We start from the raw sequence: 21905 nt of genomic DNA, 5'->3' as shown, positions 1-21905 counted from the left end.
GAATTTATGTATCTGGAAAAGGTGAAATTTGCTTTGAGGGTAGCGAGTGAGGCGTTCCACAAGAGATGGGGTTTATTGTACTACATTTTGAGGAGCTGGTTACCGTCAGCTGTTAAGGGGGACCAGGTGGGGGATAGCAGAGCGGGTTATTTGGTTGAAGTTACTGCGGGGTGTCTTCATGTGTGTTTAAAATGTTAAAATATCAAAAATTTGAATGAAAATATTTTCAACAAAACAAATTGTCCGTCCCATCTGCGATGATTCCCACAGCAGGCAGACCCGGAAAATTTACCCCAATGTATTTCTTAATATTTTCCCAACTACCTTGATCACTGTCCGTGTGGAGTTTGCACATTCTTACCATGTCTGCGTGGGTCCCACCCCCAAAACCCAGAAAGATGTGCAGAACAAGTGAATTGGCCACGCTAAATTGCCCCTTAATTGGGAAAAAAAAAAATTGGGTAATCTAAATTTCCCAACTACTTCACAAAATGTCAACAATGCTGTTAAGCCCCTTGGACAACAGGCAATTTCTAATAGGTAATAAAACGATGCCACTCAAACAGTAAGCAGATTTTCAGAAGAGATGAGTTTTCCGAACACTGCATTAAACAAAAGACTGATGAAGGTAAAAGCTTTTAAAGAACTAAAATTCAATCACAAGACTAAAATTTGTCCACTTTCCTCTTGCATTGCCATTGAATCACCGCTTTCCAATCAATGAAAACCTTAGTCTCCCATTCAGTAACTTAGGGCACGATCCTACGGCCACACCGTGCCGGAAAAGCAGCCCGCCACTGCTGCGTGGGTCTCACCCCCACAACCCAAAGATGTGCAGAGTAGGTGAATTGGCCAGGCTAAATTGTCACTTAATTGGAAAAAAAATAATTGGGTACTCAAAGTTTATATTAAAAAAAAGTTGTGAATTGGATTGTGGTGAGGTATATTTTATCTTTAGTCAAGGTAAAAGGAAAATGAGCAAGGTTACCAAAGAAAACTGGACTGAGAGTAACTGTTAAATCAGCATCTGACTTGGGCCAGAGTTTTATGATGACGGGGGCCGTAAAGTCATGTGGAAAGCATCTTCACCGACTCGAGAACCCTACTGCCAATTTGTGTTCTAACGAACCCCTCATTCGGGTAGAAGTCCCGCCTTGGAGATCTGCCGGTCAATCCAATTGACCATCAGCTCTCCAGTCCCTCTACAAACAGTACTCTAGTGGCCAGAAAAGGTACTCTGAGAAGCTTCCTGAGCCCAAGTTTAAGGAACCGGAGAAAAGCCGGGATTCCAGGTGCAGAAGGCCTCGGGAGGTTGCGATTGGGGTTTCGGGTGATGGACTGGAAGGGTGTGGGAAGTCTGAGCTCGCACAACCTTAAGGTGTGGGGTGGGGGGGGGGGGGGGGGGCTTCCCCAGTTATCTAACTCCCTTTATTTCCGGCATTCTACACCCACGTTATCATCCGCCCGCCAGATTTAAAATTGAGGCTGGGGTAGGAAAAAGCCGTAAAGTAGGCCACTTAAGGAACTTCATTTGGACAAAAGTGGTCTTCCCCCTCCTCGGCCCTACACACTCCAACATTAAATCACTACGGTAATCCGTTCCATGCAATTTGTGGGCCCCTTCCCCAGGGGAGCATAGAATTCTGTCCTTGGTTCCCTAAAGTGAAAGGGTTTGTTATTTTTCTCTCTTCATCTGCTAACATTGAGCCTGATGTTGAAAATATTCTGTTCTTTAAATCTGGCTCCTTTTGCTTTTTTTTTTAAAACAAAAGTTGCTTCATACTTAGAAACCTGGCACTTTCTTAATGTGACTCCATACAAGTAGTTTTGACACAATGGGAAATAATTTGATGAATGGTTAACTCACTTAAAACCTAATGGAGTGGAAGGTAAAACAGCCGCACCTGCTGAAGCTGTCTTATTCCTTTGGGCAATGTTATATAAAACTGCAATTTATTTTCTCCCTGTTCACACTACAGGAGGAAGATCCTCTGTGTATCTGTCAGCGAAAGCCTTTGTTTAGTTTATTATTTCTGCCCTTGTTTCCCGCTGCTCTTGAATGGGGGCTACTGGACTCTGCACTTTGAAGCTTTGTATTCTTTGGGTACAGGTTGACATTCTCAAGCTAATGTTGAAATTTCTTCACAGGGAACCTGATCTCAGATTTCATAACAGGATCCTAGTATTTAAACTGATCACATGTTCTTAAATTGGAGGCAATATTTATAAATTGTGGAAATCGTTCAGAATGCTTCCCTGTGATTTATAAATTTGCTGCTGGGGAACGCCAGGGTTCAATTTCTTTGTTTTTAATTTTTTTTTAAATAAATTTAGCGTACCCAGTTAATTTTTTCCAAATTAGCATGGCCAATCCACCTAGCCTGCACATCTTTGGGTTGTGGGGGCGAAACCCACGCAAATATGAGAGAATGTGCAAACTCCACATGGACAGTGACCCAGAGCCGGGATAGAACCTGGGAACTTGGCGGCTGTGAGGCAGCAGTGCTAGCCACTGTGCTGTCCCTACCAGGGTTCGATTTTGATATATATATATCAACCCATAACCACAGTATTTGTTGTTCTTGATGATTTTCACAATGTTGGATCAAAATAAAAGTTTGCTGCTTTGCTTTATTCAACATGGTAGCACAGTGGTTAGCACTATATCTTCACAGCACCAGGGTCTCAGGTTTGATTCCCGACTCGGGTCACTGTCTGTACGGAGTCTGCACGTTCTCCCCGTGTCTGCGTGGGTTTCCTCCAGGTTCCTCCACAAGTCCCGAAAGACGTGCTGTTAGGTAATTTGGACATTCTGAATTCTCCCTCTGTGTACCCCAACAGGTGCCGGAATGTGGTGACTAGGGGCTTTTCACAGTAACCTCATTGCAGTGTTAATGTGGGCCAACTTGTGACAATAAAGATTGTTATTAAAGAAAAAAATCAGGTTCTGTTGCCAAGTAACTTTGATCTTTCAGTTGTTTTAAGTTCCTTCAAGTCAGCTGAGACGGCAGTTTTTAGTCATGTTTCTGAGCTGGGACCAGGCTTTGTGCTCTCAATAAGTATTTGGTTTCTCCTGCCAGAAGCTGCAGATATATGGTTGTTGGTGAAAGCCATATTAGGCTTAGTTGTGTGTCCTTTATGGTGAAATTGTTTTGCTTCTACTGATGGTCTGTCCTCCTAAATGAAGAATAACCTGGAAGAGAGATATACTCTGACGTAAGTTAAAATCCTCTCTTTGTGTTGAGGAAAAGATTGAAAAAAAACCAGAATTTAACTGGGTGCTACTTAATAGATGAAGAAAAGTTATTGGATGTTTAATTGTGCCAGCAGATGTAATTTGTGTCCTGTAATATGTGAGCTCTGAAGAAGTCATAGGGACTCAAAACGGTAACTTATTTTTCTCTCCACAGATGCTGCCAGAGCTTATCCAGCATTTTCTGATTTTATTTCAGATTTCCAGCATGTGCAGTATCTTGCTTTTACTGTGGCGTTTGGCCACTTCAGGACAGACATTCCTGGAAGAGAGGTTCTGTTCTTCTCTCCAACAGGATTTCTATCCTTTTTGTTTCTAAATTTCAAGTACAAATTTTTCCAATTAAGGGGCAATTTAAAGTGGCCAATTTAACGTGGCCAATCCACCTACCCCTCACATCTTTGGGTTGTGGAGGTGAGACCAACGCAGACATGAGGGGGATGTGTAAGCTCCACATGTCAATGACCTGGAGCCAAGATCGAACCTGGGTCCTCAGCGCCATGAGGCAGCAGTGCTAACCACTGTGCCACCGTGGCGCCCCACCGTCCTTCTCTTTTACCATGTTCAGCTTCATTGCTGTCCATTTCCCTCCTGGTGTCTGACAACGTGTTTACCAAAGCTTGCTTTCACAGCCACATTAACTTCCTCAGCAACTGTCTCCATCTCCAACTTACCCACGCAGATTCCAACTGAAGTTCTATCCTTCCTTTTTCTAAACCACCTAGGATTTACAGGTATTTCTGGGACATACAACATTCCTCAGGCTGCTGTTCTCATCGCATCCTGAGATCCACACTCCGTGCCATGTTCCGCCATATGTACGCGCTCGACCCCTCTCTCCAGCAGAACCGACTGCTGTCATCGTTCCCACTTTCATTTAATTCTTCGTCTCATCCAACGCCTTAACAAGGGTTTTGTAGAAGTGTCAGATGGACTCGATGTTAATTCTGTTTCTCTCTCCACAGATGCTGCCAGTCCTGCTGTGTTTATCCAACATTTCTGTTTTTTATTTTATATATTTGTGCCCAGCATTGGTTAAGCAGTGAATATGTGGATGTTATAGAAATCATCCAATAACAAAAAATAGACATGGTAACATTTAACTACAATGTGGTTGACTCTTAAATGCCCTCAGGGATGGGCAATAAATGCTGGCCCAGCCAGAGATACCCACATTCCATGAACAAATTTTTAAAAATGCAGGACTTGCACATAGAACAGAAAAACCTTGCTTAATCCTCACTCTACTGATCTGGCTGTAAAGGATAGTGATCATTCCACTTTCCTTTCCATTTAGGTGAAAAGGTTGGTCGGATTGTGTCAATGATGATGCAGTGCAAATCATTAGACTCGTGGACTCTGATTTAGCAGAAAATTTGAAATTGATTACTGGCAGGCCGAAGCAACCTTATCCTGAAATTTGAGCCTGGTCATTTTCTGGAAATCTGGAAGCAGCTTTTCAGCATATATCATGGTAGACACCTGGAAGTCTCTTTTTTCCCCCAAAAGGCTGTGGATGCTGGGTCAATTAAATTTCAAGGTTGAGCTTGATAGATTTTTGTTGGGTATGGGTATCAGGGGATATGGAACAAAGGCAGGTAAATGGAGTTGAGGTGCAGATCAACCATAATCTAATTGAATGAAGGAACAGGCTCGAGGGGCTGAATGCCCTACTCCTCCTATGTCCTTGAAAATGAATGGTAAGCCTTGGAAAGTCCAAGAAGAAAATAAATCTAAATTGTAATGCTATGCAGAAAGTATTAGAGGAGATAAAATGGGTTATATTAGGTAGAAATTAAGTGAAATTAATTTTATCAATGACCAAAATGAGCAAACGAATTTTATATTTTAAATTTTATATTTTAAAATTGTCCCATCGGTTTAATGTTGAACTGTTGAATAACTTGATTACTGTAAAATTGCTACATTGCTCTTTATTTTGTTAGATTTTATACCATTCTGTGCCAGCTGTAAAATAGCCTCTGTTTGCTTGTTCTGATGAATTCTTCATGATTAAGCAATACTATTTTGTGTTGCCTAACATCTCCCTAACAGCATTTTAATTGAATTTAATTGTGAATTTTCCACAGCAGTTATGTGTTTTCAGTGTAAAAAAAATGACTTTGCAGAAGGCTGGCAGTCAGTTTGAGTATTGTTAGCCTTGGCCAGCCAAGAAAATAATGCATCGAATTGGAACAGCTAAGTAAGAATTGAAAATATCTGTGGAAATATGGACTGGGACCAATCTGCACTCCCAAATGGGGATGGGTTGGATTTGGATCCAAAAAGTAGGAAGTAGAAGCAATATCTAGGGGTGTTTAGTAGACGTACCAATTACTAACTAAAACAGGGAACCAAATGAGAAATCCACTTCCCACCCATTCTCATTGTACTATTCTTGTGGATTAAGCTAATTCCGTTATTATGGAATTTATGGCACAGGAAAACTTAGCTATCAGCTGAATTTCATCTGGAAACATCACATTGTTTTTTTTAAACAAATCTCTTTACAAAATGTGTTTTTAGTTTTGTCTTTACTTAGGTTAAATTTCAGAATAACATTTTTATTGGATTTGCGATACGTAGTTATTGATTTAGGAATAAAAATAGAATTACTTTTACCTGCAATCTAGAGATTTGAATCGAGCAGAACATTTCTTGATAAACTCTTAACTGTAATTCATGATTTCACCGAAGGTACCACTGAGAATTGTATCCACAGATATGGTTGTGGTATATTAATAACTTGCGCTTGATAGTTGATTTTGCAGTTAAATCATTACCTACTCTGTCACTATACCTTAAAATGCCTGGTAATTTTTTTTTATGTACAAGGCATCTGTTAAATTGTGATGAACTAACCACTGCAATTTGCTGGTCTGATTTGATCTTGCATGCAGCTATATCAGCCTAGTGGTACCTGCTTTGAAGCATTATTAAAAACAAGAAATATATTAGTGTAAAAGTGTAAAGAAAGCTCATAGAGCCTGAAATGTTCGAGTAACATTGGCAATTGAAAGATAAAACCTTTAGGTCAATGTTCATCAGTCTGATTTTGTGGCATTTGTCCATAATTTCAGGGGTGCAGTTATCATGTGTATGTGACAGGAAAATTTAGTTTGGAATAGCATGTCATGCTGCAAAATGTGTCGTCAATGGAGAAAGATATTTCATTATTTAGTATTATCATTGCTTACCTTGATGACAATCCCCTGCTTTGTAGCTTGAGTATCATTTAATGTCAAAATGATGATCTTTGTATTTTCAGATGGAATGTGCTTGGGATTCAGGGAGCTCTGTTGAGCCATTTTGTGGAGCCTATCTACTTTGCCAGCATTATCCTTGGTAGTTTGTACCATGCTGATCACTTGTCGCGTGCAGTCTACCAGCGAATCAGCGAAATTGAAGAGCTCCCAAGCATATACACACTTAACAGGCCTCTACTTAGTGGTAGGTTCTCGCCGTTTCTTACCTTGGCATCAAATCAGACGATAATACTGATCTATGTGCTCTTGTTGAATTGAATCTGCACAGAAATAAAGCTGAGTTTATGAGTGCCAATTCATATTTAAAGGGAACTAATTCTGTATATAGCATCCTGTGAATCCCTATCTTGCAAAGCAACCTTACTTGGTATTACATAGGATATACTGTCGAGTTGCATCAAATTTGTTGGTTGAAATTTTTCGATATTTACTCTAATTGCTGACTCTGGCGAGAGAACAGGCTTGCAGCTCCCTGGCTGCACAGTTGGCTTTTCTTGCAAGATAATGCAGCACTTACAGTAAAACAAATGTTGCAGGTGTCTCTGTCGCATCATGTTGGCAGGGTAGGGCCTGATAGAGTCAGCAACGCCACTACTGCCACTAAGATTCTAATTTCAGCGGTCTTGTGAGATTTCCCATCGTGTCGTCATTTACGCCTGCGATGAATGCCAGCATGAAAATGATGGCTGTTGATTTTGTATGCAATATAATCTGCCACTAAGCAATACTTTGCAATTAAAAAATATATATTTTAGTAGAAATTTTAATAATTTTTAAACAAAGTTTACACAAAATAAAACATGAACACATAAAAAAAAGTAATAATCCCCCCCCCCCCCCAACGCCATGCTTTGCATTTACTCGCACAGAGGAACATGGACCTGCATTTTCTTGTGACCCACTTGCTTGTTTAAGAATGGATGAGGAAGCGCTATCACAATGTTAAACGTATAGTTGGCTTGTTTTCTCCTCCTTGCCAGTAGCTGCAATAAAGATCCTCCTTGTCAAGTCAACAAGTGCCCATTTGATTTGGCACTGCGGGTGTAGTGGAAGATTTGCTGTCCAGGAGTTCATGCAGCTGCTTGATCAAATCAGCAAGCATTTAATCTGTAGTAAGATACTGCTATTGGTAAGAACAAGACGAAACAGCATAGCAGGCTTTCATAACAATGGGCATTGGTATCGAAGTTCCATTTCAGTTTGCAGGATGAAGATTGTGATTTTAAAATAATTGGAATGCAAATATTTATTCGGAAGTAATTAGGGAACCTTTGTCCCTGCAATACCTATAATGACATTTTCCCACATTTATAGGTGAAACCACATTTAAACAATGAAACAACTAAATAAATGGGTACTTTAATTATGCAATATCATTCACTTTACTGCACTGGAGTACCAAAACGTTGCTTGATATATTTACCATGGTAATAGAGAATGTTTGGACTGGTGTTCAGCTTTCCAATTGAAATTCCAATTGGGCGGCACAGTAGCGCAGTGGTTAGCACTGTTGCTTCACAGCACCAGGGTCCCAGGTTCGATTCCCAGCTTAGGTCACTGTCTGTGCGGAGTCTGCATGTTCTTCCCATGTCTGCATGGGTTTCCTCTGGGTGCTCGCGTTTCCTCCCACAGTCCAAAGATGTGTGGGTTAGGTGGATTGGTCGTGCTAAATTGCCCTTGGTGCCCAAAAAGGTTAGGTGGGGTTACAGGGATAGGGTGGAGGTGTGGACTTAGATGGGGTGCTCTTTCCAAAGGGCCGGTGCAGATCGATGGGCTGAATGGCCTCCTTCTGCATTGTTGATTCTATGAAAGACTAAATGATATGGTCAATGGCTGAACTCTGCAAAAGCAGATGAAGATTTAATGTCCATTGGATCTGCATTCAATGATCAACTTATGGCATTTGCGAGGGCAGCAAGGTGGCGCAGTGGTTAGCACTGCTGCTTCACAGCGCCGAGGTCCCAGGTTCGTTCCAAGCTCTGGGTCACTGTCCGTGTGGGGTTTGCATATTCTCCCCGTGTCTGCGCGGGCTTTGCCCCCACAACCCAAAGATGTGCAGGGTAGGCGGATTGGCCACGCTAAATTACCCCTTAATTGCTAAAAATGAATTGGGCACTCTAAATTTAAAATAAAATATATGGCATTTGCCGCATTCCACCGTGGGCAACCCGGTGGCACAGTGGTGAGTATTGCTGCTTCACAGCACCAGGAACCTGGGTTCGATTCCAGCCCTGGGTGACTGTGTGGAGTTTGCATGTTCTCCGTGTCTGCGTGGGTTTTCTCCAAGTGCTCTGGTTCCCTCCCACAGTCCAAAGGTTAGCATCGGGCGGCACGGTAGCACAATGATTAGCACTGTTGCTTCACAGCACTGGGGTCCCAGGTTCGATTCCCGGCTTGGGTCACTGTCTATGCGGAGTCTGCACATTCTCCCCGTGTCTGCGTGGGTTTCCTCCAGGTGCTCCGGTTTACTCCCACAAGTCCCGAAAAATGTGCTGTTAGGTAATTTGGAAATTCTGAATTCTCCCTCTGTGTACCTGAACAGGTGCCGGAATGTGGCAACTAGGGGCTTTTCACAGTAACGTCATTGCAGTGGTAATGTAAGCCTACTTGTGACAATAAAGATTATTATTATTAATTAAAGGTTAGGTAGGGTTGTGGGGATTGGGCGGGTCAGTGCAGACTTGATGGGTCGGATAGCCTCATTCTGCACTGTAGGGATTCTATGAAATGTATGATTCTAAATCTAATATGATCTTTCAGTGCATATTTAGTATGAAAACCACTGACGCATTTTGGAAAGTGTAGCAGATATATACTGTCGAAAGAAGCAGGCTTTTTTCTGCTGAGAATTAATTTTTTAAATATAAATTTAGAGTAGTCAATTCATTTTTTCAAATTAAGGGGCAATTTAGCTTGGCCAATCCACCAACCTTGCACATCTTTGGGTCGTGGGGGCAAAACCCATGCAAACTGAGAATACATTTGAAAAGCATTCACATCTCACTATATAATGCATTTTACATTAACCAGTATTATACAATCACGTCTGCATTGATAACATCACTTTTCTGAGGTCGCATAAGTGACATTCCAAGTGACCTGGAAACCTATGCTGTTCAGTCATACAGGTCAAGGCAGACGAGCCATCTGTCCCATCATTCTCAAGGAGGTGATCTAGATAAAGGGGAACCGGTGATGTACTGTTCTTAGATTCCTAGAAGGCTTCTGATAAAGTGCCACATCAAATGTTACTGCAGAAAATAAAAGTGCATGATACAGGGAATAGCATATTGGCATGGATAGAAGATTTGCCAGCTATGAAGAATCGGAGAGTAGACATAAATGATGGCACAGTGGTTAGCACTGCTGCCTCACAGTGCTGAGGACTCGGGTTCAATCCTGGCCCCGGGTCACTATCCATGTGGAGTTTGCACATTCTCCCGTGTTTGCGTGGGTCTTGCCCCCACAACCCAAAGATGTGCAGGCTAGGTGGATTGGCCACGCTAAATTGCCCCTTAATTGGAAATAAAAAATAATTGGGTACTCTAAATTTAAAAAAAGATAGAAGCTAAATAGAGATAAATGGACTGTTAAAGATTTTTATTAGGGGCGGCACAGTAGCCCAGTGATTAGCATTGTTGCTTCACAGCTCCAGGGTCCCAGGTTTGATTCCTGGCTTGGGTCACTTTCTGTGCAGTGTCTGCATGTTCTCCACGTGTGTGCATGGGTTTCCTCCGGGTGCTCCAGTTTCCTCCCACAGTCCAGAGATGTGCAGGTTAGGTGGATTTGCCATGCTAAATTGCCCTTGGTGTCAAAAATGGTTAGGTGGGGTTACTGGGATGGGGTGGAGGCGTGGGGTTAAGTGGGGCACTCTTTCCATGGGTTGGTGCAGACTCGAAGGGCCGAATGGTCTCCTTCTGCACTGTAAATTCTATGAAATGGTTTTTTTCTAGGTTGGACGGGAGGTACTTCACTGGAGGGCGGGGGCGCCTCACAGACGGCCAAGCTAGCGATCGGGAGCCACTGATCCGCGGGCATGCGCGATCTCGGGGGGGGGGGCTATAATTTCGGGGCCTGTCTGCGGTGTGAGTCCACCATGTCTCAGGGGGCGGCTGCCGTTGTGCGCATGCGCGAACTCCCGACCGGATGTACAGGGCCCCATTTCCGCAGCCAGAGCTGCGAGGAGTACTCCGGGGCCCTGCTAGCCCCCTTCATGTAGGAGAATCACTCTGGACTTTCTTTAGGAAAATAAATATTGTTTAGATTCCTCAATTGACTTGAGGCCATTCTGCTTTTTAATAATAGTCAGTTTGGTATTAGCTGGAATATCAACTGAGGAATCTAAACAATATTTATATATTGTTCAACTGTTAATGAGACGTGGGTGATCTTGTCTGTGTGCAAGTGCATGTTAATTTTATATGGAAGAGACACAGAAAAGTTTAACATTGGGTTTATTTTAAGTGTGTAAGGATTTAAGCTTAGAATCAAAATCACGTAAGAATGAATAATGTGACATGTTAGAAATAGTTGGCACGCAGTTTATATTTCACTGCTTAATTTTATTTAGGCATACTGTACAGAAGAGGTCCATCGGCCCATCGAGTCTATACTGGCAAAACTACACTAAATCCACACTAATCCCACTTTCCAGTACTTGGCCCATAGCCATGAACGTTTGACATTAAGTGCTCACCCACGTACTTTTTTTTTTAACAGCCAATTTTATTGAGGTATTTTTGGCATTGTAAACAGTAACAATATGCATTAGTGTGCAGATACCAATTACAAAAAAACATAGTGCAAATAACAGTACCACACCCACGTACTTTTTAACGGTTGTGAGGTTTCTCGCCTCTATTACCCACCCAGGCAGTGTATTCCAGATTCCTCTGGGTGAAAAGATTTTTCCTCAAATCCTCTCTAAATCTCCTTACATTCACCTTAAAATGATGTCCCCTCATTATTGATCCTTCAACTAAAGGGAACAGCTGCTTCCTATCCACCCTGTCCATTCCACTCATAATCTTATATATCTCAATCAGGTCCCACCTCAGCCTTCTCTGCTCTAAAGAAAACAGCCCCAGTCTATCCAGCCTCTTTTCATAGCCCAAATGCTCCATGCCAGAAAACATCCTGAAAAATCTCCTCTGTACCCTCTCCAGTGATCTCCTTTTAAAATCTACCATTTGATTTGTTTCCATGGCATTTCCAGTAATCTAAATTCTGTACTAATTTAAGCATAAACATTTTGAAATGAGTTGTCAAGGTGAGGAATAATGAGGAAAATTGAATACGATGCAGGCTCTCTAAACACATGGATATAATGCGTAAAGAGGTCATTGTTGGAGGGCAGCACGGTGGCGCAGTGGGTTAGCCCTGCTGCCTCGTGGTGCCGAGATCCCAGGTTCGATCCCAGCTCTGGGTCACTGTCCGTGTGGAGTTTGCACATTCTCACCGTGTTTACGTGGGTTTCGCCCCCACAATCCAAAGATGTACAGGATAGGTGGATTGAACATGCTAAATTGCCCCTTAATTGGGAAGAAATGAATTGGGTACTCTAAATTAAAAAAAAAAAAAAGGATGTAATGGTTGTTAACAAAATGGAGTTCAGCATTTCTGGTAGCACATTCCTATTCCAAGGTGCCGCTTCAAATTAAAAGAGAAATGTCATGGGATGTGAGCCACATTGCCATGGCCAGGATTTGTTGCCCATCCTTTAAAACATGATGGTGAGCCTTTCTGAACTGCTGCAGTCCACCTGGCCTAGGTGCACCCGCAGTGCTATGAGGACAAAATCATCCAGGTCAGGGGTGCCCAGATTTTAGGCACTGGAGATCTACTTTTTCAACAATCATCCTAATATGATCTACCAGCACGGTCTTCCCACCCTCGCCCACAATATCATTTAAACATGTTACGCAATATTGGCTGTCTATGGATAAAAAGATTAAAAATGCACCACAAACATTCTTGCACACTTTTATGCAGAGATTTTCTCCCCTAAAGGGCATTTACAACAATCTGGTACTTTATGGTCACCGGTTCCAGAATTTTAACCTAATTAATTCATTGAGTTAAATCCTTAAACATCATCATTAAAGTATTGTCCTCCAGATCATTAAACCAGGTCACTGGATTGCAAATTCTATGACATAATTTGCTTCTGTACCCTAAATCCCAAAAGTTTAATGTTGTACGATATTCAGTTGCCAACCCAGTCAATAGGTAAAAGTATTCTAAATATGTGCTGCATTCTGCTTTCAACACATGGGAAGCATTTTATGCAGGAATTTTGTAGCTGCCTTCACGAAAATGCACAACAGTAAGTATATAATAGTTTCTATTGTATCATCACATAAAGTTTACTCTTACCTTTTTTAGGGCACAAGTACATGCAGAAAGCATAAACTGCACATGCTCAGTGTGGAGAAAATACATGCCACACATGTGCCAAGTGCGTAGTGCTCAGAACACCTGTAGCCGACTGCAAACTGGTTCCTGCTCAACCGGTCGACTGCAATCGCCGTTTTAGGCACCTCTGATTCAAGCTTTTGACTGAGTGATGGATCATGTTTAAAATGTTCTATTTTCTGCAATGTAACTCTTCTATTTTAGCCATTCCGTGGCATAAGAGCTGAGGAGCAGGGGCTGTTGGGGAAATAACATTGAAAAATCCATCAATGTGAACAATGAAAATTTAGCACGTGCCTCAATAGAAATATTCCTTTCTGGCATTGTATGCGCCAAAGTACTGTCATTTCTTTGGCCAGGATAATGGGTGACAACTCAACCAGTTATTACATCACACAAGACAAAGCAAAGAGTGGAAGTAGTTTATATTTCATTGCTAATTTCTTATGACTTCAGCATTTGCAACCTGCGGTTAATGGATTTAAATCCCAACCTGGGAGAATTCTGTCAAGTGTGAGTCAGTTGTTGCAGGACAGTTACTTTTGGCAAAGTGGAAGAAGAAAATGTTTTTGTTGAGAAAAGTTTTGATTTTGTAAATGGAGTTGTCAGGTGATCATGCAACATTGATGTTGCTGATAGCCCTCTCACCTGAAGAATAGAACTTGATGGAAAACCTGTCGCAAATAAATGCAAATTTGAAAATTAACTTTTGTTCAATTATTTTCCATTTTTCAAAGAGATGAAAGATACTAGAGATGGGATGGAAAAAGCTTTTGTAGTTGTCAAGTGGTGATCTGTTCTGCAAGAGTCTCATTTTTTGCTTCTTCCCTGATAAATAAGAACAGTTAAACCTCTACTACAGCCTGGGTTAATTAGCTGTGTCCAGGAAGAAATTGGCTGGTTGAATTGCATACCTCATCCATTGGATCACCGCCACTTCATGTGTCAACCTCCACTTACTTCTGTCCCCAGAGTCACTAGACTAATCATGCACTCTTAATCGTTAATTCACAGAACTGGAAGGATGAATGTGCTCACAGTAAACCTCTCTGACCTTGCTGGTTGCAATTTGTATTTCACTTCACGAGCAGCACCATGAGCAGAGCAATAACTGACTTTATGTAATTCTATTTGTTGATGCAAAGCTTAAGTAATATGAACACGCATCTGTCGCAGAATATCAGCCTGTGGTAACATACAATTGTGTTTTCTTAGAGTACTTTGACTAGCTTTTTTAAAGTTAATTACTTGTCTGATAAGTGGCAGGAGACTTGACAGCAAGTGATAAGGTACCCCAGGTAGAATTGCTTCTGATTTCTTCTCTCCCTACTCTCCACCTCACTTAAGCTGGCTGCATGGGACATTTTCATGCATCATTTAATTTGTCCCGCTACATTGAATCAAATTGATCCTGCTGATCAGTCCTATGTATGAGTGTGGTGTTGCTATATATGAAGAGTTAAATTGCTTAAACTAATAGATGAAATAGTGCCTTGAGATGTACATAATAATGTGTTTGATGAAATCCCTTTGACTACCACTTTGGTCAAGGCAGATTTAACATGTTTAATTCCTTTGTGCAGTTGATGAAATATACATAAAATTTCAAAAGGCATTTGATAAAGTGCCACAATTCATACATGTTAACAAAATTGAAGCCCATGAGATTAAAGGAGCTTTGATGCATGACTAAGAAATTGGTGGGCAGCACGGTGGAGCAGTGGTTAGCCCTGCTGCCTCACGGCGCCACGGTCCTAGGTTCGATCCCGGCTCTGGGTCACTGTCCGTGTGGAGTTTGCACATTCCGTGTTTGCGTGGGTCTCACCCCCACAACCCAAAGATGTGCAGGTTAGGTAGATTGGCCACGCTACATTGCCCCTTAATTGGAAAAAATAATTGGGCACTCTAAATTTATATTTTTAAAAAAAGAAATTGGCAGACAGACAACAGAGTGAATGGTTGTTTTTCAGACTGGAAAGAAGTAAACAGTTGTGTCTCACCAGAAGTCGGTATTAGGACACCATTCTGGAGTCCAAGTTCTTCCGCATCCGAGAATCAGGACTGGTCTCCATTGGCATTAGCCATGCCCAGGTGTGGATCACACTCCTTGGCCATGCAGATTTGTGCATGGCGAGAGCACACCTGTTTCCATCCAAATGCTGGTATCGGCCCGCCATTTTGAGCTGGCAGCCAGATCTCTCTCTCTCTCTCTCTCTCTCTCTCTCCTCTCTCTCTCTCTCTCTCTCTCTCTCTCTCTCTCCCCCCCCCCAACTGACAAGGGAGGGCAGCCCCTCAGCAAAGGAAGTGTATCCTCCCCCCAACCACGGGAATAATGGGTCACCACCTCTTCCCACACCACCAGACGTATCAGGGTGACCCGCCGCACCATGGCACTTACACCCTGGCAGTGACTCCCTCGCCTGGCACGTTGCACCCCAAGGGAGTCATTCCATAGCTAATGCACTCCTTTGCCGCTGCCAGTCTGCAGAGGAGGGATCCGCCAAGGGTCCTGAGGGATGGGTGGGTGCAAGCTGCAGGTGAGGGGTTTACCCCTGGACCCTTCCCCCAGGGTGGGGATCCCGTGTCTGGACTGTCCCTTCCAACCCTAGGGTACCTCGTTGTCTCCTTGTGGAGAAAGTCTTTGATTTGTAAATGTCAGAGCTCCTGTCCGTTCGGTAGCTCTAGTCTCTCCGTTAGCTCGTCTTGGGTTGCAAGTCTGTCCCCCATGTAAAAGTCCCTGATCGCTAGCCTCCCCCCATCCTGTCTCCACTTCTTAAAAGTGGTGTCTAGCATGGCTGGTGGGAATTTGTGGTTGCTGCAGCTGGGTCCATGGTGGACATTTTGGTTAAGCCGAAGTGTTGTCTCATCTGGTTCCATATTTTCAACGTGGCTACAGCCACTGGGCTGGATCTCTATTTTGCCGGGGTGGGATGGGAATGCTGTCGTGGCAAAGGCTCGAGGGTCATTCCCTTACAAGAGGACTCCTCCAGCCTTACCCATTCTGTGCTCTGTTCCCTTATCCATCCCCTCACTCTCTCGGCTGTGGCTGCCCTGTGGTAGTATTGCAAGTTCAGGAGAGCTAGATGGCCCATGGTCTCTTCTCCACTGCAGTGTAGTCTTGGGAATTCTTGGATTCTTCGCCCCTGCCCCACCCACACATCTGCTCAATGAACGCCCCAGTTCTCTGGCTATGCCTGTCTTTTCCTCTGTTTTGGGGTTCAATCGGTCCGTCAGTGTGTCCTTGTAGATAGTTGATCAGTCGGTGTATGTCGATGTCGGGAATTTCGCCATGGTCTTTATGAAATTTGTGTCGTCCCAGTTGAGCGCATACATGTTCACCAGAACTACAGGTGCCCTGTTTAGGGCACCGCTGATCATGATGTATTGTCCCCTGGGTCCGAGATCATCCTTGTCACTGCAAACACCATCCTCTTAGTAATCAGTATTGCTAACCCCCTAGCCCTCATCCCTTCCTTACCCACATGGTCCTTCTCCCTCAGGTGCATCTCTTCAAGGAAGACAATGTCTTCAAACTTCTTAAATGGGCAAAGACTCTGGATCTTTTCACTGGGCCTTTTAAGTCCCCTATCGTTCCGGGTGTCAATCCTGGTGGGGGGTTTGTGTCTTCCCCCCTTCCTGCGGGATGAACCATACTTTTTTTTAAATATTTTTATTCTCCTTTTTCACTTTTTCATATTTTCTCCCAAATTTACACACAACAATAAACAACAACCAGTAACGAATGCAATGTCAATCCCCATATAAATAACAATGATCCCATCCTCCCACCAAACCCCCAAACATTAGCCCGCATGTTATCATAAACAAACGGCAAAAAGGAATCAGGAATCACCCATAGTCACCATTAACATAAAAGGTCCCCCTCCCCCCAACTCTCCCAACCTCCCCTGCTAATGATCAATGTAATCCAATTCTTGAAAGTGCACAATGAATAATGCCCATGAATTGTAGAACCCCTCCATCCTTCCCCTCAGTTCATATTTGACCTTCTCAAGAGTCAAGAATTCCATCAGGTCCCCCCGCCACGCCAGGGCACAGGGTGGAGAGGTTGATCTCCATCCTAACAGGATCCGCCTTTGGGCGATCAACGAGGTGAAGGCTACATCTGCCTCTGTACCCATTTCCAACCCCGGCTGGTCCGATACCCCAAATATGGCCTCCCGAAGGCCCGGGTCCAGTTTCACGTGCACCACTTTAGAGATTACCCTAAAAATCTCTTTCCAGTAATCCTCCAGCTTTGGACAGGACCAAAACAAATGAATGTGGTTTGTGCCCCCCCCCCCCCCCCCCCCCCGGCAACTTTCACATACACAAAGAGCCGGCTCATCCTCGCCCTTGTAAGTTGTGTTCTATCTATCACCTTCAGCTATATCAGCCCCAACCTCGAACACAAGGTGGAGGCGTTCACCCTGCAGAGCACCTCACACCAGAACCCCTCCTCCGTACCCTCTCCCAACTCTTCCTCCCACTTTGCCTTGATCCCTTCCAGCGGTGTCTTTTCCTCTTCCAAAATAGGGATCAACCACACTTACCTGGTGGATGTACCCCTGCACTCTGAGGTTTCCCTTTGTTAGGGGGCTGTCCAAAATGGCCCCGGTCACCATTCTCACCATGAGATCGGGCCCCTGCACTCTGGGGTTTTCATTTGTCCAGAGGGCACCCAACATGGCTGCCAACTGTGTGTATGCCACGGGGGTGCACCCCTGCACTCCGGGATCTCCCTTTGTTCAGGGACCCTCCAAGGTGGCTATTTGCAGCACCATCTTGTCCCCTCAACCTGCACCCTACCTGTTGAAACCAATCTGAGACCCATCCTTTTCTTCTTCTCATGTTCCCCTTGTGTTCCCTCTCCTCTCCATCCCCATCGCTGTGTCATTCCCCCCCCCCCCCCCCCGGGGCCTGGCCAGTCGCTCCCTCCTGCCAGGGAGTGCACTGCGGCCCCCCTTGCTGTCATACTTCCTGGGCTAGTTTTCCCCGGTAGTGTGGTGGCCCCCCTCCTGAAGCTGATCTTGCCCCATCCCATGCCCGCTAACTATCAGTTCCCTTTGTCGATGCCTCACCCTCACCTGTGTTCCGCTGCCCTCATCTTTCCCTGCAATCTGATCTTTCTAATCAAAGCGAGGCAGGATAGTCCCGCAGAAACATAGTGTGTGTCCATCGTTGTCTTTTTTTTCTCTTTTCTCTGCTTCGCCTTCAGCGTTGTCTTGCCTGCCCCATGTCCAGGCCATTTTTCTGCCTCTGCCAGTGTGTTGAATTAATGCTCCTTATTTTGGAACGTGACCCAGAGCCTGGCTGGTAACAGCATTCCAAATCTCACTCCGTTCTTGTACACGGCCGATTTTGCCTGGTTGAACTCAGCCTTGTTTTTTATCAAGTCTGCCCCAATGTCTTGATAGACCCGGATTCTTTGTCCTTCCCAGCTGCTTGCCTTCGTCTCCCTGGCCCACCTCAGGCTCCTCTCACAATCCTGATAACGATGCAGTTTTGCGATTATCGCTCTTGGTTGTTATCCCACTTTGGTCTTCGGCCGGAGCAATCTGAGTGCTCTGTTGATCTCGGATGGTTGGGGGAAGCTGTCCCTCGCGACTAGGCTGCCCAGTATTTGGGCCACATAGCCCGTCGGCTCCCTGCCCTTGTTCCCTGGCAGGCCCAGGTCTGGATCTTCTGGCGTCGGGACCTATTCTCCTGGTCCTCGACTTTCTCCTTCGAGATCCCCTGGGTTACTACCAACCTTTTGATCGTGGCCTCCTGAGTGGGACAATCCTGTCGCTCTAATCCGTCAACACCTTCTCCAACTCGAGGATCGTTTTCCCTTGCGCCTCCACCTTCCCCAGTCCATTGATTGCTGTCTGCATGACGACTAATGCCTCCGTACTGTCACTTTGATTTCCACCATTATGGCCTCCCTCATTGCGGTCAGTTCCTTCGTCAGGAACGTCTTCCACCCATCTCCAGGTGGGGGAGGGCGGGAGGCCATTGCTCATGTGTCGGTCTCCCTCTCTCCAGGGTGACCGGTGATCCTGCGCCTCGTGCATCTGCCAACCCCGCCACCTGCTGTTTGTGGCCTTTTCCTCGAGCTCCCGTTTGCTGGCATGATGGTTCTGTTCTTTCCCTTTCCTAATTGTGGGTGAGATGCTACAGAATCTTTGTGCTAATTTTGATTAAAAGTGCCTATTTAGCTGTGTTCTGGAGTAGAACCTCCTGATGTGCAGCTCGTCACTGGAAAAGTCTCCAAAACCTGGGAATTTTGACTGGAAAGTTTAGCTGAAGGTGTGGAGGAGAAGTTCCCCCCGAGAGTGGCATGTCTGCTGGTTCCCAGACTCGGCAGAAGAAGGTTAAAACCTGGCCAAGGAACTGGAAGACACCTGTGGCACAACAGCAATTGGAACGATGGCGGAGGGGGAAGAGTTTTGCATGCTGGAAAACACCAGATGGAGCAGTTCATGGCGTTCATCAGCGAGGAGTTCCATCAGCAGTGAAAGGAGATGCATGAAGACCGATCGAAGGCAATCGAAGGAGCGGTAGCACCCTTGAAGGGCTCGATTGAGGGAGAGTCGAGAAGTGCTTGGAGGCACAGCGGTCGCAGATCTGGGAGATGGAGAGGGTGATGTCTGATCACAGTGATCCGGTGGTGACATTGGAGGTGGGGCTCCTGGTAGACCGTCGCAAGTCATTAAGGGCAAAGGTAGAGGAGCAGGAGAATAGATCTAGAAGGCAGAACCTGAGCATCTTTGGCCTACCTGAATAATAATAATAATCGCTTGTTGTCACAAGTAGGCTTCAATGAAGTTACTGTGAAGGTGTGGAAGGCACGAGCGCTACAAGATTTGTCTCAAGGATGCTGGCAGGGCTGGTGGCAGAAAGGGTGTTCAAAAAAGTCCCAGAGGTGGATAGAGCGCACAGGTCTTGACAACAGAAGCCAAGAGCGGGTGAGCTGCCGTGGGCGGTGATTGTGAGGCTCCATAATGTGATGGAAAGCATAAAAGGGATGAAATCGGGGGAAGGCCCCGGGCCGGATGATTAGCCAGCGGAGTTTTATAAGAGTTTGCGACGGAGTTGGCACCACATTTATTGGGGTTGCTTAGTGAGGCGCTGGATAAGGGGGAGCTGCTGGAGTCACTGACACAGGTGGCGATCAGGCTAATTCTGAAGAAGGTGAAGGACCCATTTGGGTGTGGGCCATACAGGCCCATATTACTGTTGAACACAGATGTGAAAGTGTTGGCTGAGTTAGTGGCGGGGAGGATGGAAGGATGCGTTCCGGGGGTGGTTGGAGAGGACCAAACAGGTTTTGTGTAGGATAGGCAACTTTCCAGTAATATTAGGTGGTTACTAAATGTACCGAAGGGACGGGTACTGGAGGTAGTGGTCTCTATGGATATAGAGAAGGCCTTGGACTAGGTGGAGTGGCGGTACCTATTTGAGGTTCTGGGAAGGTTTGGGCCGAAGTTTGTGGCGTGAGTTCACTGAGCTTCAGATTGCACAGGGGAATGAGGCAGGGGTGCCCGCTGTTGCTGCTGCTGTTCCGCTTGTGATGGAGCTCTTGATGATGGCCTTTAGGGGGTCAGCAGAGTGGCAGGGGATTACGAGGGGAAGTAGTGAACACCGTGCCTCATTGTATGCAGACGACCTCTGCTGCTCGCGTCATACCCACTGGAGAGTATGGGGTGATTTGTGGGCATACTAGAGAGGATCAGGGCCTTCTCGGGCGACAAGGTGAATGTGGGGAAAAGCAAGATGTTTCCAGTGAACGAGGTGGGTCAGGGAAGCAATATTGGGGTGTTGCCATTTCAATTAGCCAGGGATTGGTTTAGGTATTTGGGGGTCCAGGTGATTGGGGAGTGGGCAGCGCTGCACAAATGGAACCTGCCAAAGTTGGTGGAGGAGATAAAGGAGGACTTTAGGAGATGGGATGCATGACAGCTGACACTGGCAGGAGCGTCCAGGGAGTAAAAATGAGTGTCCTGCCAAGGTTCCTATGTATTCCAGCCCAGCCGATCTTCATTCAAAGGCCTTTTTCAGGACACAGTGATTTCAGAATTTATATGGGCGGGGAAGGTACCTACAGGGTGAAGAGGGTCCTGCTACAGATGCAGAGGCAACAGGGGGGATTGGCATTACCGGATCTGCTGCACTACTCTTGGGCAGCGAATGTGGAGAAAGTGAAGGGTTAGAATGGGTTAGGATGGAGGAGGAGGCCTGTACGGGATCCAGCCTGAGGGCTGTGGTGATGGCAGAGCTGACGCTGGCACCAAGGAGGTATACTGAGAGCCCGGTCGTACAGTCCACCATTAGGGTGTGGAACCAGCTGAGGACAGGAGACACTTTAGAATGGGAGGGATGGCGATGCGAAAACCGCTGTGTGGGAACCATGGGGGAGACGGGTGGCATGTTTAGGAGATGGGCTGGTGAAGGCGAGGGATCCATACCTGGAGAAGAGATTTGCAAGTCTGGAAGAGCTGCGGGAAAGTGTGGAGCTGCCGAAGGAAAGCAAAATCAGGTACATTCAAGTGAGGGACTTTACACGCAAAGTATGGAGAGGGGTTCCCAAGCTGCCGAAATATGCCTTAGTGGAACGGTTACTGTTCCCAGATGTGGAAGGGGAGGGTAGGATCGGGGGCATATTTGGGTGGCTGGGGGAGCAGGGGGGAACGCAAGTGGTGAGGGTCAAGGATAGGTGGGAGGAGGAGTTGCGGGGGCAGGAGGGGGAAGATAGGATGGGGAATGTGGAGTGAGGTGATGCTGTTGCACGTTTTACTATGGGCGTAAAACGCGTTTATTGGAGTGTATTAACACGCCTCCGAGTTCGACGTGTGCTTAACACTACTAGGCTCTGTTCTATGTAATTATTTAGCTCTGGAGTCGCCAGTTGCCGTATAGGCAACGTCACAAGTATTCCAAGGTCAAGTTCAAAGTAATAAAGACGATACACCGATTAGTAAGGTTCAAAC

The 21905-nt window shown here is 45.2% G+C and overlaps 1 protein-coding gene across 4 annotated transcripts in view; it reads left to right on the top strand.

The window, feature by feature from the left end:
• Positions 1 to 21905, top strand: part of adarb1b (adenosine deaminase RNA specific B1b) — a 391221-nt gene that overhangs the window by 346038 nt on the left and 23278 nt on the right. For all 4 annotated transcript variants that reach the window (XM_038787593.1, XM_038787596.1, XM_038787595.1 and 1 more), the window contains one exon: positions 6522 to 6703. In XM_038787593.1, coding sequence (XP_038643521.1) covers positions 6522 to 6703 — 182 coding nt within the window. The remainder of the gene's footprint in view (positions 1 to 6521; positions 6704 to 21905) is intronic.

The sequence above is a fragment of the Scyliorhinus canicula genome, chromosome 2 (assembly GCF_902713615.1).
Source record: "Scyliorhinus canicula chromosome 2, sScyCan1.1, whole genome shotgun sequence".
NCBI lineage: Eukaryota > Metazoa > Chordata > Chondrichthyes > Carcharhiniformes > Scyliorhinidae > Scyliorhinus > Scyliorhinus canicula.
This window is presented reverse-complemented; position numbering and strand designations above follow the sequence as displayed.